We start from the raw sequence: 26,366 nt of genomic DNA on the forward strand, positions 1-26,366 counted from the left end.
TACCACTTCCGCTCGTCCTCCACTTGGCCAGCTGGTCTCAACTCCAATGTTCAGCAGGGGTCTTCAACGGAGCGCCCCTCTCCCCCCAGCCAGTGTCACCTCCTGCTTATCAGGCTCCCCAGGGTCTGCTTGTGGAGCCTGCTGTGCTGCCGGTGTCAGCTGCAGCTCCGTCTCCTGGCTATCCACCCCCTCCGTAGCTGTGGCTGCCATTTTTATTTTTGCCAGCCGGTGTCTGACACTGACATCACTGGCTGGCTGTAATTGTACAAAGAGGCAGCTAACGAGCCACGTGGGTTCCTCTTCCCTCCCCACGTGCATCTCATCTTGATCTGCTGATGAGTGAGTGCCCAGCCTTACTTTGCCTCCTGGGACAGACCTGAACTAACCTCCCCAAACAGCTGTACAGATTGGTGCTCAGATTGACCTAACCTAAGTTAGGTCTATTTAAGTGTAATGTCTACAACCAAGGTTTCTCCAGTACTAGGCAATACTCCAGTACTAGTCCAGTAACTAGGCGATTCTGCCTGCATCTATACATATCTAATATTTATGTGATATACATGGAGTTGATATTCATCTTATAAATGATGTACATCATGTATGCTTAAGTGCCTTACCTGCATTCTGCCCGCTAACCTGTCACTGTTGGCATTTATTTTACATTCCAAACCCTTGAGGAGCTTCACATAACTTTGATTTATTAAAAATCATCAACCATAGAACTGTGTAGTTTATTCCTCCCAGATGTAGATTTTCCCTGCAAAAAAGGATTTTCTCCTGGCATAATGACAGGTAAAGGCAGTGAAGGCCAAAAGCAAGAGTACTGTACCACTGGAAGGGGGCGATTCCTCATAAAGCACAGTGCTTCTATCCCTGGTAGCTCCCAAGGTGTGGAGTCTTAAAATGGAAAACTATGAACTGGGACTGTTGGATCATTTTTTGAAGTTTCTAAGAAGTTTGTTTTTTTCCTGGAGGGATATGAACCTGGTATCAATAAAACTGTGAAACAAAAACATTTCTTTAAAAAAGTATTTTCTACTGTAAGCCTTTAGGCAGGGACAGAAAACTCTCTCATTACATATTTGTACAGAGTACCTCAATAGGAGTCCTAAGTCCTGTGAGAGCCCATGGTGTTGCCATAATAAACAACAATGGTAATTACAGCATAAAAATAACTTGTATTATCACTTATTTTGGCTGTTTCTGAGTTAACCATTTCTGAGTAATGAAGTTGCCATGGCCCAAGCAAATATACTTGTATTATCATATCCCACTATTATGCATTATATACCTTGGAATGTGATCTGGAATTCCTCACATACACCCACATACTGTCTTTGGACTTGACTTGATTTTTAAGTCACAATGTACAAGTACAAATTATACAATACCCTATATATATTTATTGCAACCATTAAAAATGGCAATGTATTATTTATTATTATTTAGTCAAAACTAAATAATAGTGATTTAGTAATTATTACTTTTATATAATTGTTGCTACAGTACCACATCTTAGTGCTTCAGGTTAATACCATGTCACTATACAGAACTATGATCAAATTAGCTCTCAAAAATTAAGACAAAATCTGTGTTTTCACAGCTCTTTAGTTGTGTCTTTAACTGTAGACTTAAAAAACCCACAAAAATAACAAGAAAATGCAATCTCCTAAGAGTACATAGTGTATTCCACCCTTCTGTCAAAGACCACATCACCTCGGAGAATAAAATGGCTGCTGTGTTGCACAATGCAGGTCAAGATTCTTATGAATATAAAGTAGTAATATACAACTAATAAAGTAAATTACAAATTCATAGCTACAGGTCTTGGCACTGGATTTATGATCCAGATACCTTGTTCCAGGGGGACTCATAAAGACCGAACACAACCTCTCTATTTGGTAATAGGCAAATTGTATTGATACGCAGTGATAACAGATAAGAATAATGCAAACAATTCTATATCTACCAGTCCTAGAACTATCACAGAGGGAAGGTAAGTCTGGCCAGTATGCGAGATTCACCCAGAGGTTCTCTCTTGAACATCATATGTCAGCAGCCTGGAGGTTAAAGTCCAATGCCCACCCGTCCCCAGGGGGGTGGGTGAGATGAGCTGGCGATGTTTCCTCTGCCCATAGTGGTTTTGGGTTCCACTCCCAGGGATACCTTGCTGCTCTGAAATCCTTTCTTTTGTATTCTTTCTCTTCTCTGATAAAGATTCATCTCCAGGAATTGTTGATTGGCTTTCCTGTGGTCATCATACTGTCCACATTCTGTCCTGTCAGCATATTCCTTTGTTTCACAAACCCATCACATGTACACATCCTAATTTAGGCTTTTACTGGGCCTCCTAATTTGGTTTGTTTACCAAAACTGGAAATCCCAAGGGCCCTGCAGTTTGGCATTGCTGCAGAGTCCTTTATCTCTGTTAGGTACATTGTTCATGTTATGGAACAATGTGGTACATGTCTTTAATTTCCAGCCTGTGTGTCTGCTGGTTTCAGACACAGTGGGCCTTGAAGGAAACTTTGTCACAAACAAGCTTTTAGAAATCAATGAATCCTTACTGTTCCCCTGGACCATTATTCTAATGCAATCTACTGTACATATAAGCCAGTTCCCAAAAGCAAATCTCTAAATACCATTTTGTAGGCATCAATAGGAACCTCAACTGTGAAAAGTAATTTTTGAAGCAATTAATGTATTATTATTGACTCCCATTGTCTAGATTTCAGTGAGGGTTTGAAGCATGGTTCAAAATAGTGCAAATTATTGGAAACATCTGTTTATATTTATCCCCTCCCCTTTCAAACTGTACCCACTCCTTCCACAAGAGCTTTGTCCTGTTCCTGTTAGACAATTAGTATGTCTCGTGATGGGTAGATTGTGTTTCAGAAGAATTAAACTGTAAGGCCCCTTGAACATGTTCATTTAAAAACTCCAAAGGATCCCAACAATTGCACCTCCTGCCATACCACATATGCATAGCAGGTGGCACAATTTTGGGATTGGGGTCAGATACTAACTGTGCACTTTCTGCTTGCCAGTGTAGGAGGAGCCCAGGATCATGATCTCAAACTCCCCCTGCATTGGCAAGTCAAAAGCTGGGTGTCTGCAGGTCTGGGTAAGGACTGACTATCGGCTGATTGTAGGCTCCAGCTCTAGGCCCCACAGGGGCTGGTTTAAGACCCTGGTGTGATCGCCTGGAGCTGACAATTAACTGATTGTCAGCTCTGGCCCCTGACTTGCTTCACATTTAATTTAATGTGTCATACAAACCAGCCACAACAATATTCTACATTTTATGTAGAACATTTTTATGTCTAGTTTGCCATAAAATGGCACCTTAAGTTGCGTGCACATGTAGCACCTTTGCCAAGTATGCCATGACTAACATGTTAATTGTGGCATAAATGTAATGTCTAGAGGATGCCTAATAGAATCAGAATAACCCAAGGCAGATCATAGGAATGTAGGTTGTACAACTGAAAGAGACTTTCTGGGCCATTAATTCCAGGCCTGAGCTAACCAGGCAACCACTTCAAATTGTCTGAATAAGCTCCATCTTAAAAGTTATGTTTCTTTTCCACAATGCTTGCTATTCAAATGCAGTTTTGAAACATGTGGCCTCCGACAGTTAGAAACCTTCTTCTACTGTCCATCCTTGGTTTATTTGTTAACCATTTTGTATCCATTTGTTGTTATGCCCATAAGATCCATTTGTTGTTACCTTAAAACTGACCTATTCCTCCTTGATGTTGCCCTTTTACTGTACAAAAATGACTGTATCTTTTCTTAACCTTCATTTTGCATGGTGCAAGAAGTCAAGCTTTGACAGCCTCCTGTGATAAGACAGGCTCTCCATTACCCTGATAATCCTAACAGCTCTTCTCTGCACTTTTTTCATCTTTCTTGAACATGGGTGACCAGAATTCTACACAGTATTCTAGTTGAGGTCCTAACATTGCCTTTCACAATAGCATTTTTACTCCCCTACCCCTAAAGAATGCATTAAAGTGGTAGAGTTTTGGTTCCCTATTGTTTCAAACCATTTACAGCTTTCATTATGTCAGAAGATTATCTCATTACAGTGTGTCAGTCTTATAACAGGGAGGGAAAATGTAGAATACAAAATGCTAGAAGGCAAAGGAACAGAGCCGGAGTGAAACACAATCATAGCAGGTTTGTAAGTTCACAACTAACTTCACTGCCAATACATGACTGTGTTACCCTTGTTATATAGAACTACAACTAAAAACACCACAAAAAAGTAGTTTTGTAGCTCATGGACCCTTCTGAAACTGCAGTGCAACTTGCTGGCCTGTTTCTGCTTCTGTTGTCTCCAGATTTGCTCAGATAAGACTCAAGCCAAAATCTAACCTTGGACTCTCTTGGAAGCTTTTCCAAATATTTCTTTTGCCCCCTACCCTTTTTTGCCTCGGCTTCCTTTATCACTCCATGTAAACCAAGTTAACTGAGCTTTCCACTCAGTTGTCTTTCCGTTTCAGAGATTTAGCTGAAGAGTAGAGTCAGGGGTAGCATGTTTTGCCAGGCCCTGGAGGCACAGACAAACAACTGTACATTCTCGCTTTTTAATGGTGCACTGACAATGCAGTGATACACTAAAGTCCCATAATAACATGTAATTGGGATGCTGCCATCCATTAAGCTATATCCAGTGTTGTCAGAAATAGCAGAGTCATTCCAAACTCTGTTGGCTGGAGCCGAACCTAAACTCCATGTGCTGGATCAGAAGGACTTTTCTTGTGCTGTTTTCAAAGAAGGAATGGAACTATGCTGCTAATGATATATTTTTTATGTTTCCTCCATGTTACTCTTCTTGCCCAACATCCACAACATAGCTTTAGCCCAACATGCCATTTAGACCAAAGTAATGGATTAATATGTGATGAGTGCGCTGCTGGGTATGCAGGACCACGCTGTGAGAGGTAAGCAAACAACCTAAAGTTCCCTTCAGCAATTTCTCTTTTCAGGTCTAGCACTGTTATCTGTTAACTGTTAATTATTGCTGTCATTGCATGAAAATGATATCAGTAAAGAGGTTCCTATTCACTCTCTTCTGTCATTGACCACAGGTATTGATATAACTTATTTACATTTTACTAGTTTTATTCCTCTGGGGTATAAATCAGGAGCAAACATGGGATTGCTGTTTTATTTTAGGGTTCAACAGTAAGGTACAACTTCACCAAAAAAAAAAACATTTGCCAGAAAGTCATAATACTTGTATAAATAATCTAACTATTCTGCACATCTTTTCAGCCTTATAGTTAATTTTGTGTCTTCAGAATGTCACTTGAATATTGAGAGTGTGCTTACTCATTCAATGAATTATCATGGCCTTTCTTTGAAAAGTCAGAATGGAGCCAAAAATACAATTTTCTAACAGAATATATTGGTTGTTTTCATTATTTTAATCCAATATTTTAAATTTTTGTTGCTCCTACTTCCCTACTGCACTACCTTATTTGGTAGATGGAGCTACTGGGTTTAAAATAGTGGCAGAAAAATATATCTCTGCATCAAAGACACAGCAAGGCCCAATAAATTTTTGAGCAATGTTACCATTGCTTGAGATTATTATATTATATTGAACCTTTATACAAAAGACAAATAATAAATTTGTTTTTATGTCATCTGTTTAATTTATGGCCTTAATGATCTGTTGGCACTGAGAGAGATCCTACTGTCCGGTAAATTTTTGTAGCCTACTCGCCTTTCCTGTGCTATGGAAGAAAGGGTCGAGATTAGAATTTCTGTGAATGTTAAGGTTGGTGTAAGTGAATTCAGTTCACTGAGGCTGCTCAAATTGCACTGGCTTGCCCCAGAAGTGGCAATTACAAGGCAGGGGTTATCACCCCTGTAGGAGGGAAAGCAGCATTTGCATTCTATGCTCTCTTAAGAGACTCACCAGAGAAGAAGTGTGTAAAAAGCAGCATAAGAACACTGTAGCCTGAAGGAAAGGCTGAAACGGCATATCCTCAGACTTCCTTATCCCAGGCAGAAGGCAAAGTAGAGTTGCACCTTACAGACTGACTAAATCAGAGATACACATGCTTTTGTAAGCAAGAGTTTACTTTAGCAGATTTATCGCTGATCCCAGTTGCTAGCCACTCAGTATGTGACCTCCCCAAAGGGTACCACTGAAACCAGTTCCACTTTGCCATTTTGGACCCAGGACTGGGATTTTACTCCACGTGTTTCCATGCAGAACCTCAAGTAAGCCAAGACCAATGAATGGAAAATCTTGCAGTTTACAGGATGAGAGGTAGGAGTGAGGCTATATCAAGAAATGCAACACAACAAAAATATGCGAGAGAGAGCATATGCAAGAGAGACCTCGTCACCCCCTCTAACACCTTTTGTATATTGTTAATCCTCCAAGATTCCTTCCTTTCCAATTTGCAGTCACAGTGACTGCTTCTTAAATCCCCCTACAATGCTGTATCTTCCCACAGTCTACTTTCCTTACCCCACAAAGAGAGAGTGCAGCCTGTCACCTGCTTCCACCCATCATCACTGTTTCTGTTTTGCTGAGTGCTATTTCTGCTTGTCTTTTCCTGTCTGCTTTGGAAGCCATCACCCTCCTTTCAACTAGGGGGCTGTGAAGTTAATGGCTGCAGAAATAAATCACATCAAGAGCACTTTAGTGGCAGTTTGTCAATGTAGGGTTATTGACAGCTACCATGGGCAACAAGTGCTATTTCTGAGTGGAACATAAGCTGTAGATTCCTTAGGAAGGAATCTGATTAAGTGGTAGGTTTGTTTTTTTTTCCAGTTGTAACAAGTTTCATGGAACCATTGATGATTATAAACAGAAGAAAACATGATGTATTCGCTATTAAAGGGGGATATGTCATTGCCAAAAATATTCATGAAATTCCTTTTTAATTTAGCAACTGCAAACGGACAACTGATCTAAGTCATATGCAGCTATTAACAGCCCTAAATTACTATGAAGTAATATGCAGTTCTCTTAGACAACAAGCTCTAAAAAGCTTTTATTTCTATAGCTCTAACAAACCTGCTTTCACTTCTTATAGGGTGAATCTTATATAGATTTTACCTGACATTTTGTAAAGCAGTAATATCTTCAGTGCTTGTGTCTGACCTTTGATATTCAGCAGGAAGAAACTATGCAGGCTGCAGAAGTGCCTTTTCTTCGTCCTGTGGAACTCTACAATTCAGCTGAATTTGAAAACTGTCAGAAAGCACTGTTTCTGCTCTCTTACTTGGGCTTCTCAGGAAAAAAAGGTGGCAACCTGCCAACATCACTGAACCATGTAAAGAGTCTGTCACCTGACTTTGCCAAAATATTAGTATGAAGATTGCATAAGACCTGCCAGACAGGCTGTAGTTTTGATGAAGAGAGCCAGGCACACCCATACCTCTACTCTGGGCCTAGTACAGATTCCAGATCCTGTTTTACTGGTGCCATTCCTCATGACATGGTACAAACCAGGATGTTTCCCAGCTCCTGCATAGACAGCACTAAGGCAAGACTTCCCATAACCGCACTGGACCCACAACACGTTTCCAGAATCACATTACGGGCCCCATCACTTCCACAGCGAAGATATGGTATAGGGCAAGAACTTCTGCAACTGGGGGGAGAAAAGAGGTTCAAGACAGGCTTTTCCCTAACCTTATAGACCTCACACATGTTTCCAAATACAGCCCATCCCTTCCACAGGACTTCCAACTTACAGGGTGAGGGTGAAAAAATGAGCTGGATCCCTTAACCACCCTTTGGATCCAACACATGGTGCCAGCAGTCTTGCTCTTTCTGCTTTGAACCTTCTCCTACAGGCTGCTGAAGTAGTTAATTCTCAAGTAAAGAGCAGTCTCATGCAGTGCTGGTAACACAACCATCAAATCCTGCTGACATTGCATTTTGAGGAGATGATTACAGGTGTATATAAACAAAAATTGTGCTTACCTTTGTCCTTTTAAAAAAGTTTAGGAAACTATGCATACAAAACCCTTTTTAGAAACTTTTAGGTAGGTTCCAAAGTCAAACACTCTTAAGTTAGATAACATCATATTTATGGTTGCACATGCACATTAATTTGGCCAGCCTATGCATTATGATTTTTAATTACATGACCAGTGGCTGTTTTTGACAGGACCCCAGCCTCTTCTACAGCTTGTCTTGAATGCACAAGGGAGTCAAATGACAATTGCAAGGACAACCATAAATCTGGTATTTCCAAGCTGTTGAGTGTGTTGCTTAGCAACAAAAATAACGTTTTAAACTAAAACTATTTTAAAATAATTTATAGGGTTTCTTCAGGTAAAAAACCATTCTTTTGTTGGTTGGAAGTTAGATATGCTAATTGTTGCTACCCTGATCTGGCACAGCTGGGTGGACAAGGCAATAACCACACCCTTTGGATAGTTAAAAGATTTACAGGCAACCCCCACTTAACACTTTTAATTGGTTCCTGAAAAATGGAGCATTAAGTGAAATGAGTGTTAAGCGAAACCCAAAATATTTGATGACCCAAGATGGCGACTGCAATTTTTTTAATGACTCAAGACGGTGACAGTGAGTGTTATAATGAAACTCGCTGAGCGCTAAGTGAAATCAGGTATCAATTTCAAATGAACATTATAGTGAAATAGCACTAAGTGAAACAGCGTTAAGCAGGGGTTGCCTGTATAGGTCACTTTGAATTGGCCTTTTTCAGTCACGTTGAATAGTATTTACTTCAAAAATGGTCCCCTTAAATGAACTGCAAAATCTGGTATTTTGTGGCTCCTAATTGCATGGATGCAGCTCTAAGAAACTGGATAAACAAAGTCTTGGGTCAGAGGTGATATCTTTTATTAGACCAACTAAATGGTAGCAAAAAAAGGTCTTTGCTTGCAAGATTGTGGGTATAAACACCCTCCTTCAGGCTGAGGAGAATTACAAGATTGTAAAAGTTCTCCTAGGTAGAAAAGAAACTTAATTTTGCACACAGGAGGTAGGAGGTAGAAGTTTATTCCCCTGGGTACCTCCAAGTCCTTTTGTGAGAGCATTGCTCTGTGACGTGCAGATTAGGCAGGCTTCTTCCCTGGAGGTGTCTGATGTCAGACAGGGAGGTAAAAATGTTTTCTTTCTTTGTTATCAATGAAGTTTACATTTCCAAATGGCTAAATATGATATCTTCTGTGTTTCAGGGATGTATGTTATAACCACGTTGGTCAAAGAAATAGAGATAAACAAAGCTCTTGGGTCAGAGACAATATCTTTTATTAAACCAACTAAATGGTAGCAAAAAAATTCTTTCTTTGCAAGCTTTCAGGGACAGAAGGCATATATTTTGCAGCTTGCAAATAGCTTTGTAGCCAGCACTGACAGAGGCTACCTGCCAGCCACAGGGAGGGCAAACCATGAATATAAAACTGAGAGTGAGGAAGAGTGAAGGAGAGAAAGAGGGAAAAAAGGCAAAATTATTACATTCCTTTTTTTCTCTTATTTCTCTCTCTTTCTCTCTGTCTCCCTCCAGCCCTTCCTTTCCTTAGTTCCTTCCCAATAGTTGGTCTGTTGTAGTCAGCAGATAAGATAGGATGTAATTTTTTTTCCTCAATACAGAAAATTAACTTCCCATGTCACATGAATCATTGTTCTTCTTTTATGTGAGCACACTGAAAAGGCAAAACACATTGAATAAGAGGACAGTAACTGAAGTGGAAATGTCCTAAAGGGAGCAGATATAGGATTAGTAAAAGTGGATTATTTTAATGTTTACCATGATCTTCTGCATAACACAGACATACAACATGCTCTCATACTGAAGCTTGCCACTATTTCAAAATATATTTATGGTTCAAGAAAGTATATAGTTTTGAGAGACTGACAAAGTTCATAGGATTGTGTTTTACTCTAGTTTTAATTAGCAGAATCTGAACCAGTCAATACAAAAAGCTTTCAAAATCTATTGTTATTAATAGAAGGGTTATATGATTAGCAGCAGAGTACTCACAAATCCCTGGAGTCCTTTGCCTATGAGCTGCTTTATATGTTTCCGTGGGTATTATCAGATACAGAACTGAAGTCTGAATAGAAAAAAAACAAACCGAAAATGAATAAACATTAATTAAAGAAAAAGGGATTAGTAGTAAATTGTGGATGTATGATATATCCTTCCAGCAATAAGTATACTACTCACTTGAGAGATTCATCAGAAAAGCATAGGTGTGGCTCCTGACATATCATTCCCTTTAATTAGAATGAGATATTTCATGGAGAACCCAGTAGTTCCTTGTTTTGGGAAAAGGATAGTTGGTATTAATTGGAACATGTATTAAGAAGGGTTCCCAGAAGTCTTGCAAATTAGATGTCATCTCTTCAGATATGGTAACTCATTTTGAAGGAAGCAAGCTGAAAACTGGTTTTTGATAGTCCCTGACATGTGAAATATCCATTTCCTTGCTGGGAACCACTAACAGCTGTGGTATATGTGACAAGTTCTGAAGCTCTGAAAATAAAACAAATCAGGAAAAATATGGTGCAAAATTCTAAAGGCTGTTGATTCTAGTCTGGTAACTCCTGTTGCAAGAAAAGCAACTGTAGAAGAAAACTACTCATGAGGAATAAACCTTATAAAATGAAGTTTGCAGACTTTGCTCATGTTATCAAGTGCTTACACAAATAGTACCATCTGGACGACTGGTGTGAGTAAGATGACTTAACCCTAATTATAACAGTTTTCAGTTTTATAGGGAAGAAGAAAAAGACACATTTAATGTGTATGGCATCTCACTACAGATAGATACTTCATCACATCCCGATAGAATTTCTTCTTTAGACTTAAATTCTCTTAAGTCCATCATTTTATAAGCTTGTTAATATCAAAATTAATCATGATTTCATAAATACATGTGAAAATACAGTTATTTAGGAACCAACTGGAAGGTTTCTGGCACTGCACATGTGCTAAGTGCAAAGAAAGAGATGTTCTTTACGAAAATGTGTAAAGTTACTGCAAAATTACGAGCCTGAAAGTGCTGCAGAGCTACTCAAGCACCCTGCACAAGATTCTTGCTCACCATTACTGCCCAGTTTACTAAGACATGGAGAGGATACCTGTATTAGAATATTAGAGTTGCATTTGAAATGAGTTGTGAACGGTTCAGTTTATGATACGTGGTATTCATGTAGCTTTGGCCCACCATTATACTAGTCTGAATTCATCTGAAATGACATGAATAACAATATTAGTCTGAACCTGGAGATTTTACGTTCCTTTTTTTACTTCCCCTTTTTTACAGGTTGGTCTAACTGTGAAATGTGAGCAAATTTAATGGAAAGGGAGAGTAGGTCAGAATATAAATGAGAAATGAGCTACAAGAGTAGTAGAAATACACTGTTAAAATATACCTTGATGTTCAGTCAGATTTACTATCATGTTTTATGTGATATCTATAGGAAGTCCTAGAGTAGAAATACAGAAATGTGATATTTTTAAATATCTCTGATTTGAAATCTGCAATACAAGATATATTTTATTTAGTGACAGTTGAGTGATTCCTGTGTTACGGAGATATGGTTACATGACCTCCATGTACACAGACATACACACCTCTATAATTAAACAGATTTCTCAATGCAGAAGATTTGGGGTTCTTTTATTACTATACAAACAAATAATTTTGCATCCATATAATTTTGTAAAGCTGTTTTCTCCAAATACATTTCTATGGTGTGGGTGGGGGCGGTAGTTGCCTGGATGTGGGGTGGAATTGTCAGCCTTTCTGGTTAGCGAATACAGAAAAGCAGCTACATATGATGTGCTGTAGTACAAAGCCTTTCCAATGTGGACTTGAATTCCTCTAGAGTGCCAATAGACAGATTTCTTATTATGCTTTTGTCTCGTCTTCAGTGCCAGTGACAAGATTTTTTCCCCCACTGAAATCTAATTATTAACAGAGTTGGCAGGATGTCAGCTGGTACTATATCTACAGTGCTGTTAAAAAGAGAGAGAGAGGCACTTAAGAAACACTTGAAAGGGAATCAAATCATCTTTAGTGATTAGCAAGACGACACAACTGTAAACATTTCTCATAAGAGGGCTAGGTAAGGACCCTGACTAATGTTGTCTCTTTTACCTTAGGTGTGCAGAAGGCTATTTTGGGCAGCCTTTAATACCAGGGGGATCATGCCAGCCATGCCCATGTAATGACAACCTTGACTTCTCCATACCTGGCAGCTGTGACAGCTTGTCTGGAGCTTGCCTGATATGTAAGCCAGGTACAGCAGGCCAGTTCTGTGAGATGTGTGCTGACGGATATTTTGGAGATGCTCTTGATGCAAGGAACTGTCAACGTAAGTCCGCTTTTCTGCTCCTGACAGAGTAGATATATTCCATAGCAACATACTGCTTAGCACCTGAGAAGTAGGGGGCTGCGCATATGCAAGTGATACAGTATACTTATACATATATTAATAATGCTATATTAATATGTATGTCTAGAAGGATTTCAACATATGCACAAAGCTTAAAAATTTCCTCCTCAACTGACATGGTCATAACTTGGGTGTTTTTGGCACTGTAGCAAAGGGCATATTTTTCAGAATATGTTTTGTTAAGAGGCCCAGCAAGTAGTACACAACATTTCTGTTCCTTAGAGGACATTGTTTTTAGTGAGGTCCAGTGGTGAAACATTTTATTTCCTTTAGGACTTGAATCTGTCATTCCCTTGTTTTAAGTGACTCCTTTGAGGCAAATGGAGTTACAGGCAGTCCTCAGACTTATGACACAATTGGTTCCTGAAAACCACGTCTTAAGTTGAAACGTTGTAACTCAGAACCAATTTTCCCATAGGAAACAATGTTATAAATGGGGGATTGGTTCCTGAACCAAGGCCCAATACTCTGTTTTCACCAAAAATCACCCAAAATTTTGTACTCAATCAATTATAGATGAATAATATAGCTGCAATCACATTGACTTGGAAGGACTTCTTTGAGGAGACTGTGCTGCACTTTTTGAAGGGTTCTTGGCTAGAGTCTTCTCAGGAGTCTTGGCTGCAGATTTTTCTGGAGTCTTGTCTGGTTTCTTAAAGAAAGTGTCCAAGGAAGTTTGGACAGATGTTCTCCAGGGAGATGGGTGATGCAGCGAGCTAGTTCACTGGCGTGAAATCGCATCAGAACAAGCATTGTAAAGCCAAAACTGACATCAGAAAGTTGAAACAGGTTGTCAATTTATAAAAGTTGCAAGTGTGAAGCGTTGTAGGTCGAGGACTGCCTGTACATCGGTATAAAATAATAAGTGAAAGGAGAACCAGTCCATCACCTAACTGTTGAGTATTGTAGGGATTACCAAGGGATGTTTCCAGAATACTTGGCTAAGGCATGAAACTTAGAAGCCTGTATTGATGGCTGAAAGATTTGGTCTGTTGGCGACTTGCTCTTTTGACAATGAGAAAAGTAGGTTCATGGACTCTGGTTTGATGTACCTTACTTTTGGCACCCCTCATTCTGTTTCCTTTTCTCATCCTAAGAATCTAAGCTATCCTAGTTCTTATAGATAAAATGACTTGCAAATCGTAAGTATTCCAAATTTTTGGAAATTAGTCCTCTAATATCTCAAGCTGTGCACCCAGAAATTGAAGTTCATCTTATTAGAGACTCTTGAAAAGAGAGAGAGAGAGAGAGAGAGAGAGAGAGAGAGAGAGAGAGAGGGTGTGCGCACGCGCTCAGTTGGTTAGAGTATGATGCTAATTTCACCAAGGTTGCAGGTTTGATCCATGGCTGAACTGGGTGCTCTCTTGAGATCCCTTCCAGCCTTACTTCTCTATGAAATATCAGTCTTTTAATTTAATATATGATAATAATGCTTATCTGCATCCAAGGAGTTCAATTAATTATTGCAAAACATTACAAGAATCCTTCAGGAAAGACAGTCTACGCACAAAGTACAAAGTGTTGCTATTAATAGCAAGTCTCTCTGTTCTGTGGTTATAACATTATGAGCATGTTTATGTGAGTCTGTATAACTGTAATCTGTGTGGGTGTGTATAATGCAGTAGTTCTCATCCATTTTAGACTTGAGGCACCTCTGGATTTGAGGCACCCATTGGAAAATGCCAGCTTTTAGTTTTCATTCTTTTTTGCCTACAGGAAAATAATAGAGCAATGTTTCTATTGCAAAGAACTCAGAAAGACCACAGCTACAGATTTCTGTTTGGAATTTCTAGGTTTTTATGGGGAATCGTGTTTGCACACCTAACAGCACTGACATTGTCTGGCACCCACAGCACCTTTGAAGGATCTCCGGGCACCCAGGGTGCTGTTGCACCTTGTTTGAGAATAACTGATTTAATGTATGTTGTAGGCATATGCATAGCTTTAAAAAGAGATCAACAGGTATGCAAGTATTATACAAAAGGTTGTCCACATGTTTTACAACTATGTAGTATTAGAATTTCAGCATTCTCAAGTGGTCTCAGAACTAGTTAATAATTCATGGGTAAGATGACACATAATTCAACATGTTAAATATATAATGTTTAAAAGCACTGCTTTTCACAAATCAAAGTACAGTCCACCAAATTTCAGCACTCAGCAGTTTACCACTCTCCCACAGTCCTTGACATGGATGATGCTTTGAACATGCAGTAGTGGTGGTAGCTTCATGGGAGAGGATCATGAACATGGGACACAAGGCGAGTTCAGAAAACATACAATTAAAAATAAATAGTATTAAAGATAAATACATTTTTAATGTAGAAATATAAGCTTTATTTTTGTAATTAGTTGCAAAGGACAGCCTCATGATTTATTCCTATTCAAAGTTATTTTCTTTCCATCTTTCATGTGGATTTTCATTTTGCATATGATTTTACCTTTCTTTAGCAGACTTCCATGAAGTCTTGCCCTGCAGCTACAGTATCAGAGGCACCACGACTTTACTTTGTTGTTTTCAATTTTCACCCTTTATTAAAGATCCAAACTCAAGAGTATTGAAAAGCATGATTTTTTGCTCTCAAATTATTGTTTGAATATTTTTTCTCATTCTAAAGTAAAGTGCCATTGTCAAATGCATTAACCATTTCAAATGATGGTCCAACTTTGTCACAGCATTTCTAGATTTCTTTATAAATGTCCAAGGTTTGTTTGATTTAATCCTTCTGCACTGATTTCTTGTCATGGAAGTGAAAAATGGTACAGTCTTGTAGGGAAAACACTGAGGGATTACACTCGTAGTACTACAGTTGGATGAAGTATAAGGAGTTATTGAGATATAATGATGCATATTCAAATATGTGTACATACAGAAGAGAAATAAGTCAGTGTGTTTGATTCTTAGACCCCTGGCAGATGTACACATGAAGGTGTGATGGGATCTGATGTGGAATCCCTACAGTCGCACCTCCTGCCATGCCACATATTGGCAAGCAGCAAGCTGGAAGCTCTGTCAGCTGATCCGAGCTCCCAGCTGCAGGAGTATACCACATGCTCCCATGTTTGGCAGTCTAGATCAGCTGATGGGGCTCCCAATCATGGGTGTGCAAGGCTGTGCCCTGCAGCTGAGACCCACATCAGCTGTCAGCTTTCAGCCTCAAGGGCACATGGTACACCCATGAACTGATGGGGCTCCCACAGCTAGGAGCCCCAACCTGACCACATGTTCAATTAATGGCATAATAGAAACCAGCCACAAAGTTATTACACATTTTTTTGTCATACTTGTGTGGCTTATTCCTTGTTTTATCACACCATTAATTTTATTATTGTGTGGCTGGGTAACAACTTGAAACATGTTTGATTGAGTAATCATCTGCCAGGGGCCTTATGTGTGTGCTTGTGTTTGTACTTCTGTAATCAAACATGCTGTCTTTACAGAGAGACGGGGTAGATCTTGACCACTGTAATAGTGGATAAAAGATTTCTGCACTTAGGGAGAAAGAAATTACCTAAGTTTCATATTCACAAATTCCCTTTGCATGACAAGTGAGGATAACACACTTCCCCACCCAGAGGTGAATTTGTAAGCAGGGGTTTAAGTGAAATAAATGCAGCTTATAATGCTTAGCAGTTTAGTAGATTCATACTACTAAAATATATATTATTGCTGTATACATTATACATACTGTTAGTTGGAAAGTCTTGACTCCTTGACTTCTAACTTCTGCTTATCTGTGGCCAAAATAAGAATATATTGCATGGAATTTTGTGTAATATAATATAAATAATATAACCCCATGTGTGGATAAAAATACTCTTGATTTCTTTCTTAGATTCTTATGGTACCATATCTCAAAATATATAATAGGAAAAAGTATCCAGAAGGCCTTACACAGACTTTGGCCTAGCTTTTCAAGGGTCATTGACGTTCCCAAGATGAGACATAATGCCCATTGCAACGTATCTTCTTCAAAGTAAGTTGCTAATTACGAGGGACAAACATGACATGTAACAGAATTGACACGACATGCAAGATGACATATAAAATCCTTGCTCCTAAAAACATAGTACAAGCTGCTAACAAATAATAGGGGGAACAGAGTTTTAAAGGTATGTTTCAATGGGCATTATGTCTCATCTTTGGCACATCAATAGTTCTAAAAATTAAATAGAGCAAGAAGGGAAAAAGGAAGAGGCCTGGAAATTGTGGTTAAATATATCCCAAAATACAAGCAGATTAAACCTTTCTGCAGACATAAAGAAGCACTGTTATTATGACATAGAGTATCACCAAGATAGCTCTAGGACACTACAGCTTTTTATTTTGCTGTTATTTCAGTATAATACATGCCTCACAAAGACTTTGGAAAATAATAGTGTGGCAAGTCATAACATTTGCAGCTTTTTGGTATGACACCCACTACATAACACGTTAAAGTAATTAGAAAATGATATTCTGTTTTAAAGTCAGCCTTTACCAACAGGTCCACACTGTCATGAAAGAGATACTGCATTATTTCTTTATATGCACAGGAAGGATAACTGCAGTATATCAAGTGGCAGTTTGCAGTGTCTGAGATGCTGACATATAAATGGCAACCACAGTGTATACAGTTGCTATTGAAAGTGTTTCTTAAAATGAAAGTGTCAGGTTGGATGTTAGAAAAGGACTAGAGACTTCAATTAGGGGAACTGCAAGACAGAAAAAGACATTGGCCACAAAACAGCAGCAGGCAGCAGTGACCATGAGATGACTGCGTTCAGGATCTGGAGGAAAGAAAGGAAGGAGAGAAGCAGAATAAGGATCCTGGACTTCAGAAAAGTGGACTCTGGCTATGACTCACTCAAGGAGCTGATGGGGAGGATCCCCAAGGAGGCTAGTCTGAGGGGGAAAGGAGCCCAGGTGAGCTGGTTATACTTTAACGAAACCTTACTGAGGGTGCAGGAACAAACCATCCTGATACGCAGGAAGCATAGGTGATGCATAGGGAGGGCATGGGGAGGCACATGCCCCACCTGAGATTGGCTGCCACCAAAACCACCGCCGACTTCTGCAGGTGGTCACCGCTCGTTACCCGACCCTCCCCCCATTGCCGCCAACACTGTCGCCAGTTTTTGCAGCTGGTCCCTGCTCACCGCTGATGCTGCTGTCTACAAATGGTGCCCCCCAGTCTCAGGAGGTACTAGTCCTTCATGGCAGGAAGACTAGCAAGTATGACAGAAGACCAGCTTGGTTTAGCAGGGAACATTTAATTGAGCTAAAACACAAAAAAGACTCTTACAAGAAGTGGAAATTTGGACAAACTACTAGGGAGAAGTATAAGAGTATTGTTCAGGTATGAAGGGAAATTAGAAAAGCCAAAGTGCAACTGGAGTTGCAGCCAGCAAGGGATATGAAGCGTAACAAGAAGGGTTTCTATAGGTATTTCAGCAACAAGAGGAAGATTAGGGGAAGTGTGGGTCTCTTACTGAATGCGGGAGGCAACCTACTGACGGATGATGCAGGCTGAAGTGCTCAATGCGTTTTTACCTCAGTCTTCACCGGCAAGGTCAGCTCTGAGACTATTGCACCTGGCAGCAGAGTTTGGGAAGGAGGTGAGCATACAACAGTTGCAAAAGAAGAGGTTAGGGACTATTTAGAAAAGCTGGATATATACAAGTCATGGGGCCAGACGCGATGCACCCAAGGGTGCTGAGGGAATTGGCCTATGTAATTGCAGAGCCACCAGCCATTATCTTTGAAAACTCATGGCAGTGTGAGAGGTCCTGGATGATTGAAAGGGGAAGAAGGAGGATGCAGGGAACTACAGACTGATCAGCCTCACCTCAGTCCCTGGAAAAATCATGGAGCAGGTCCTCAAGGAATTCATTTCTAAGCATTTGGAGGAGGAGAAAGTGATCAGGAACAGTCAGCATGGATTCACCAAGGACAAGTCTTGCGTGACCTACCCGGCTGCATTCTATGAATGAGATAGTTCTTTCTGTGGATGTGAGGAGAGCAGTGATATACCTTGATTTTAGCAAGGTTTTTGATAGTCTTTTACAACATTCTTGCAAACAAACTAAGGAAGTGCGGATTGGATAAATGGACTGTTAAGGTGGAGAGATAGCTGGCTGGATTATTGAACTCAAAGGGTAGTAATCAATGACTCAGTGTCTAGCTGTAGCCAGTATCCAGTGGAGTGCCAGGGGAGTCCAGTGGGGGTCAGTCTTGGGACTGGTTTTGTTCAGTGTCTTCATCAATGACCTGGAAGATGGGATGGAGTGTACTCGCAGCAAGTTTGTGTATGACACCAAACTGGGGGGAATAGTAGATATGCTGGAGGGTAGGGCACCTCAATAATTTGTAAGATTGGACCAAAAGAAATTTCATGAGATTCAATAAGGAAAAGTACAAAGTCCTGCATTTAGGACACAATCATGCCATGCACCAGTATAGGTTTAGACTGGGGTATAGGAGAGTTGTAGAAGCAGATGATCAACAATGTCATCTTTGGTTGTTGCAAAAGACTGCTCTCTAGATTTTAACCATATTCCTCTTTCCTGCACAACCACTATCCCTGCCCGTCTACAGTCTTGGTTGCAGAGGGCAGGCTGTTCAGAAGACCTATGTTTCTCATTATTCAATCTCCTATGGAGGAACTGGTTTTAAACTTGATTATATAGAAATATGCAAAATGGCGTGCTCTAATTCTACTTTTCTGGTGACTTGGCGTGAAGCAAATTCATCAGTGTAATTACAGTTTTATAAAGGCTGTGTTACTACATTATGTTTTTACTGCAAGAATTGTCACTTTCCTAGTAGAAACCAGGAGCATACAAATATGTATTCAGTTTCTCCTAGAGGAAACATATTCCTTCCAGAAAAAAGATCTTTTAGGCATCTCCCTTGCAAAAAAGTTTCTCCTGCAAGAATCAACACCTGCAAGATGTTCCAGTCCCTTCCCAGTCTGGCAAGTGAAGCAGCTGCTCTACCGCTCCTCACTTCTTTTCCCATCCCCTTCCAGATCAGGGACTGCCAGCTAAACAGCATGGGTGGCAGTTTCAAAGTAAGCAGGGCCAGGAATCCAAGCCTTGTTCCCCACATCCCGGACTTGCCATTGCTGTCTGTGCCACCTAGCTGGGTTGCACATGTAGTGACTTAAAAGCTGCAGAACTGGGAATTGAGGTTGAGGAGGCTCTTTCCAGCCATGCTTCCCCATGGCTCTGGCTTTAAATCACCTTGTGCTCATCTTGGCTGCACACGTGATGCTTTTAAAGGGAAGAAGCTGCCTGTTGACAGCCTGCCCTTTTTTTAGGCACAGGTAAAGGTACCTGTGTAGCTCTCCAGCTAGGGGCCTCCTAAACTATCTATTTTTCTAATTTCTATTTTCTTTAGAAATGAATTCCTGTCTTTGGCCAGTGTTACAGTTCAAGTCATGTTGATGCCAATGTTGTGTGGAGCAGTGCGTAGTGCTGTCTGGCATGTGATCCTCCCTTAAAATTCAGCTCAGTGAGAGGCTAGGCTGCTGACACCTTACACGGCTAGCAATAATTAGAATAGCACCATACATGCTTGGCTACCACAGATAAAGGTAATAGCAAAGTGCATTGTGACAACTGTTCTCTGTTTCCCTATAGCATGTCACTGCCACATCAATGGTTCATTCTCAGAGATCTGCAACTTTCAGAGCGGGCAGTGTAAGTGCAAGCCCAATGTTGTGGGGCAGAAGTGTGATGAGTGTAAGGTGAGTAATAAGAGGTGGGATTCTATTTAATTGTTTTTCTCTGTTTTACACAACTAAATATTGTTCTTCTTAAATGGAATATCATGTACCATACACACACACAACAGTTAAGTGGCTTTATTTCTGTCAGGAGATCCATGTTATTTTTCTCATTTTTTAGAGCAAAGTTGACGCTAAACAAATATGTCCCATTCTGTCCAATGAACACATACACAATTTTTTTTATTGTAAGTTGTCCAAAAAATGTATACACTGTGAACACATAATGTGGCTGAATAAAGTAATACACATGAGAAGAAAGAGGAAGCGGAGAAACCTGGCCTAAGAGAGATCAACTCATTTACTATATTTAGCCAAATCCAGACAACCCTGAATTTAAGGCAACCCTGCAATACTTAGATTCTACACATGGGAACTTTATAAATTTGTTATAATTTTTCATGTATAGAATCTAATTATTGGAGGGCTGTCTTAAATTCATCCTCCCCCCACTCCCCATCACTGCAATGGGGAAAGCAGTGGCAGTGGGGACAGGTGGTAGGGGAGGCAGTAGTGGGGAGGCAGAAGGTGGGTAGGTGATGGAGGGAGCAGTGAGGGTGTCAAGCAGCTTGACTCCTGCCACCTGCCTGCCCCACCCTCTGCCTTCCTGCAGCCTTGGGCCCTCTATGCTCCTACTCCCTGGTCCTTCTCTGGAGCCTCTGCTTCCCTCCCCTGCCCATGACAGCTTAGTCTTGCTCTGCCCTGGCAGACTGGCATCAGCCCCAGCCAAGCTCAGTAGTGGTGGCAGCAGCATGGCAGCTTCAGCCTGGGATCCATGTACCTAGCCAGAACTGCTTCCATCACTATTGCTACAGGATGAGTCTGGGGCCAGAGTATCTATATGCTTCATGCTCCAGGGTGGAGCCAGGCCTGGAATCTGCTGGAGCAGAGCAAGGGTAAGCAGCAGTAGGGTTGGGAAGGGATAAAAAGGCTATGGGGCGGGTGGGAGATGGGTCCCCTACCAACTCTTCACCTAAGGCTGTGGTGGGGAAGAGCAGTGCAGGAGAAGGTAGCAGCTACAGCTCTGGTCCCAAGCCAGAGCCAGTGCCAGAGCCACAGTAGCTGCCCCTGTCCCCTCATCCCGTCACTTCATACTCAGTTCCAAGATAAGGGACCTTCTTCCCCATGTTAGATGGAGGGAAAGAATCTTGGCTTGGATTTGAGTAAATACAGTATTTAAAAGAAAAAACAAAATGCTTGTCCATCTCTGCCTTGAAATGTGTAGGTTTTATCCAAATCCATGTTAAAAACTGCTTGTTGCTTTGCTGGTTGTTCAAATACATGCTTTAGAAATCACAGCAAAAAACACTAGATCCATGCACCATTCCAGTCCCTCTCAAAATGTGTTTTCTTCAGACCAGTAGGATCTGTTTTATGCATTACAACAGCTCCATGGACAACAGATGGAAGACTCCTGTTTTAGGTCCCTGTGTCTCAAAGCACTTGAAGCATGTGCATAATTTAATGTATATGATTAATCCTGTGGAATCAATATCTAAAATTGCACTTACCTAAGTAGTGTTCTGGGTAAGAAGCTCAGTAAATATTCCCCTTCCATTTTCAATACTACTTAAATGTTTCACTCAAGGGGACCGCAGTGATGTCAGGGAAACAGCCCAGTTGCATTGGAGGGTAGAATTTGCTCCCCCTACTATACGTGTACACAGAAAACATTTCAAGCTAGCTTAGTATAACCCATGGGTTTTTAGTCTCCGTTATCTAACTCTTTTTTTTTTATCTCTTGTATTTTATCAAGTGTTAGCTGCAAAATTGTCCTTTGTGTAATACAGCCTTTTTCTCAGTCTTTCTTTTCACCTTGTCTCTTTGCCTTTGTTCTCTGTCTTTTCTCTTTTACTCCTCAAGCCCAACCACTTTTGGGGCCCAGAAGAGCAGTTCTGTGTACCCTGTGGCTGCAATCCTTTAGGATCCGTGTCACCGCGCTGTGATATGTCAGGGAGATGCATCTGTAAATCAGGTTTCATGGGTAAACACTGTGAGCTCAGCAGACAGGTACACAAACGGAGGGGGAATCCACGGAACACTCAGCAAATCCAGCTTCCTCCACAGAGACGGGGCTTTCCAAGTGCCAGCGGGTGCCCGCGAGGTGCTTATAGGCCTGTCACTTCGGTAATCTGAAAACATGTGCACTGCATGGGCTAGATTAGGTGTGCTTTTTCTGCATGGGAGTTTTGCACTCTTCCTATACTACATGAGAGTAACCTGCTATCAGACTTAAGAATAGGGAAGGCTTCTTTAATATATACCCATTTTGACGATCCAGCATAGTGAAAGTATGGCCAAAACCTTGAAGACCAAGATCAGACACCATTGTCAACAGTGGCATGTATAGAAAAAAGGGGTGGCATTTTGATTCTATTGAAATCAATAGATGGTTATCCATAGATTTCATTTTACAGGATGTCATCCTGCACTTTATGATTCAGAATACCAAAAACCCTAAAAATTATGGTAGAAAGATTGGCCCAAAAGCATGAGGAGAACATACTTACTCTGAACCACCAAATGTGGTAGGTCTTAAGTTTTCTTTCAACATGTCAATTGCCTAAAATGACTCATTTTATTGGCTCAAGTGCACAATATTGGAAGAACCAGTTTCTGAAGCTGAATGCAGATTTATCTTATCTCCATGTAGTCCCATTAATTTGCATGGTCAGTAGAAGCAGTCTAATGTTAATGTTATGCTGTTGTCGTGCACCACACCTAAAAGGGAAGTTGCAGGAGATGGTTTTGTTTCCAAGAACAACACAGATATATACTATGTACATATATTTCACAGACCTCTTGACAGGGCAAAAAGTAATAATATATTCAGAAAGATTCAGTACCTTTCTTTGTTAATATCCAGTGGCCTGGAAGTGAGAAACCCAATCCCTTGTAAATGCAATTCTTATAAAATACCATAATAATTTTGGTATATAAATAGGTTTCACTGAGGATTCATCTTGGGGGGGCTGCATGATGAATCAAAATGTCTTTCACTCAACAAAACTCATGGTTATAGAAGAATTAGCCTGCTGGTGATCCTTCCTTCCTGTACACCATGCAGAGAGCTAGCCTGCAAGGCAATTTTTCTGTTTTTCACCCTTATAAACAGAATTTATTAGATCGTATCAAACCTTTTATTGAGAGCTGAGCTGCATGCTGTGTCTTGGTTACTTCACTGCATTAATCTGAATGGCTGTCCTGAGGTTTTTGCGTATTCTCATTTTCTTCCTTTGTTTTTCCTTTCCCCTCGTATAAAAAAGATCTTTGAAGATGGTCTGTAGATTTAATTGAACTTTGGAATTTAATTACATGAATTTGGGTATTCTTTTCTCTGTTATATTTTGTCAGGCTGAGGTTCATGCCAGTGAAGCATTTCACTATAGAATTTGAGAATCAGAATGTGGATAATTTTTTGTTCTATGTATGATCAATCCTTCATTCAGCTTCTGCAAGGCAGCCACTGCCCATTGGCCACATTCCTGCAACTTGTTCCATATCAGTCAATGCCCGTGGCAGTGGGAAATCCCAGTGTTCCCATCCGCAGGGCTCACATGGAATCCATTGAAGTCTGTGTGATTTCACCCATACAAAAAAGGGTAGAGTTTACTTTTGTGGGTCTGATCCTGTGTTCATTATAAACTAGTGTAGCTCCATTGACTTGAATGAAACAATATTATTTATACCAGTAGAAGGCCTAACTTCATAAATGTAGGTCACACATTAGATCATTTCAAAAGTAAATTTAAAGTGTTCCCCTTCACTCTACAAATAATGTAGTCAAAGCAAAATAATATTAACTATTTGAACTGTTCTATCTAATTTTTCAGCTTCTCCATTTGCTGTGATATAGCAAGCTGCTTACTAGAATTTGTCCTTAATTGTGGTGCTGTGACATGAAATCCAAGCTAACACAGTGATAAGGAGTTTCACGTTCTCTGGAAATCATCCTAACTTAACAAAAGGAAGGAAGGCAGGAAGGAAGGTGGGAAGGAAGGCAGGAAGGAAGAAAGGAAACCTTTCTCTAGACAGTAAAAATAATTATAAGAGGCTAATTGAATCATTCTGCCCTGGGCTATTAGAGCTATTGTCATAAAATATTGGAGTTAAGGGATGCAACTTGCCTTGACATAGTTGCATTAGTTTTTACTGTAGCTGAATTTGACCCATGAATTTTAGTTTAAAGCTTTGTTTTTCTGTCTAGTGGCAAACTAGATAGTTTGCCTTTATGTCTTAAGTGAGCTCTAAGTATTCTTCAGAGTCTCAAGGCATACATAATGTTTTACAGGTATGTAACAAGATTGTCCCTGACTCAAGGACTGCCTATACACATGCTGAGGGGAGGGGCATTTTAATTAGAGGGGTTCCCAGAGGGCCACTCTAATTAAAATGCCTGATCGTCACATCTCTTAAGCCCCCATGTGTTTAAAAATGGACACAGGATACCCCTGTGGCCATTTTAAAATGCATGGAAGCTTGATAGACATGATGATGATGTGATGCTAGAGAGTTTTAATTAGAACATGGAGCAGACTCAATTAGTTAGACTCAATTAATGAGCAGACTTGATTAATCACATTCTATTTAAAATGTGAATGAGCAGGTGTATAGGCAGCCAGGGAGGTTAAATCTAGTGACACAAATACCCTCCCATTGAATTCTCTTCCTATTCACCTAGAGAAAAAAAATGGGGTCCTAGATCAGACAACTATAATGTAAATGATAATGATGAGGTGCAAAGCTTAGAGCAGACTGTGTTGAAGGGTAGGTCAGTATTTAAATTCATTGAATAAGCTTTTGGCTATGACCTTCAATAATTTCACAATCCTCATGCCTGAATATTTGGCTAAATGACCAACCTTTTAGAACACACTTAAAAGTCTCCCTGTTGAAATAAATTACTGCTGTGCTTAAAATGCCTTATAAATGTTTCTGTGGAAAGGCGTTTTCAATCCCATTGCCTTCTTTTTTTTTTTTTTTTACAAATATAGGACAGCTCTAGAAATCTAAAAAAAATTCTGTATTCTTAAAAAGCAATCCAAGGTGCTTGAATTATATTATCTGTTTCTTCATATCATACTGAAAAATCCTTATTTAAGTTTGTGTGTGTCTATTATTTACTTTCTATTATATTATTGGATTATATTATTATTTTGCATTATTAATTTTGTTCGGATTATTATTAACACTGTTGGTGAGGAAAGGCCCCAAATAAGTCCTCTGTTCCTACCCCTTTCACCCATTTTCCCCTTTGCTCTATAGGTCCTTGTTAATCCTAACTAAATGTTATTCCTCTCTTTCACGTGGCAGCGTGGAATGTTTGGCCTGCAGTCACCTAGGGGGTGTGTTCCCTGTAACTGCAATTCTTTTGGTTCCAAGTCCTTTGACTGCGATGAAAATGGGCAATGTCCATGCCAACCTGGAGTAGCTGGAAAGAAATGTGACCGCTGCGGTCGTGGATTTTACAACTTTGAAGAAGGAGGATGCACTCGTACGTAAACAATCAGGACCTATATAACGGCCCATTGGATTTCTCCGTTCCTTGATTACTCCTCTGTCACCTTATATAAGGCAGCCCTTTTGTAAGAATGTAATAATTGTATATTGGGTTAGATATACAGGGCCTATATCTCTAGTCTGTGTCTCTAACAGTAGATGCTTTCAAAAGGTGCAACTAGGTCAATCCACGTATAGGGAGAAAGAAGTGCAATATGCAGGCGCTAGAGATGTGAGCCATCCTTCTGTTTTTTATATTAATTTATGACTGTAACATGAGTATATCAAGAAAAACAGGCCGTGCCTTCATCCCCAGTCCTTCTGCTTAGGAAGCTTGCACTAGAAGAATACAAGGTATGGAAGCTGAGCAGAGCTGGTGGTAGGCCACAGCAGTCCAGAGGGTCTTCTTGTGTGGGCTTAGGATCATGAGATGTTCCATCTACACATTGACCATAGCTATAGGAAAGAAACTCAAATCATACATTATAGAATTTATGCAAGTTATAAGTAATGTGATGGCACAAATATACAATGATCAATTTATTTTGCTGTCAATAAATGAATAAAAAAATTCCTTTCTATTTCAACAAAGACTGCGGGACCTAAACCTGTTCAGCCTTCACAAGAGAAGGCTGAGGGGGGACCTGGTGACTGTCTATAAACTCACTAGGGGGGACCAGAAG

The 26,366-nt window shown here is 40.1% G+C and overlaps 1 protein-coding gene across 1 annotated transcript in view; it reads left to right on the top strand.

The window, feature by feature from the left end:
- Positions 1-26,366, top strand: part of LAMA2 (laminin subunit alpha 2) — a 434,604-nt gene that overhangs the window by 222,337 nt on the left and 185,901 nt on the right. Inside the window, exons 19-22 of the mRNA XM_019538207.1 lie at positions 4,863-4,949; positions 12,123-12,334; positions 20,039-20,145; positions 25,498-25,678. Of these exons, the coding sequence (XP_019393752.1) occupies positions 4,863-4,949; positions 12,123-12,334; positions 20,039-20,145; positions 25,498-25,678 (587 nt within the window). The remainder of the gene's footprint in view (positions 1-4,862; positions 4,950-12,122; positions 12,335-20,038; positions 20,146-25,497; positions 25,679-26,366) is intronic.

This window comes from Crocodylus porosus, unplaced genomic scaffold, assembly GCF_001723895.1.
Source record: "Crocodylus porosus isolate Cpor-Errol unplaced genomic scaffold, CroPor_comp1, whole genome shotgun sequence".
Lineage (NCBI taxonomy): Eukaryota > Metazoa > Chordata > Crocodylia > Crocodylidae > Crocodylus > Crocodylus porosus.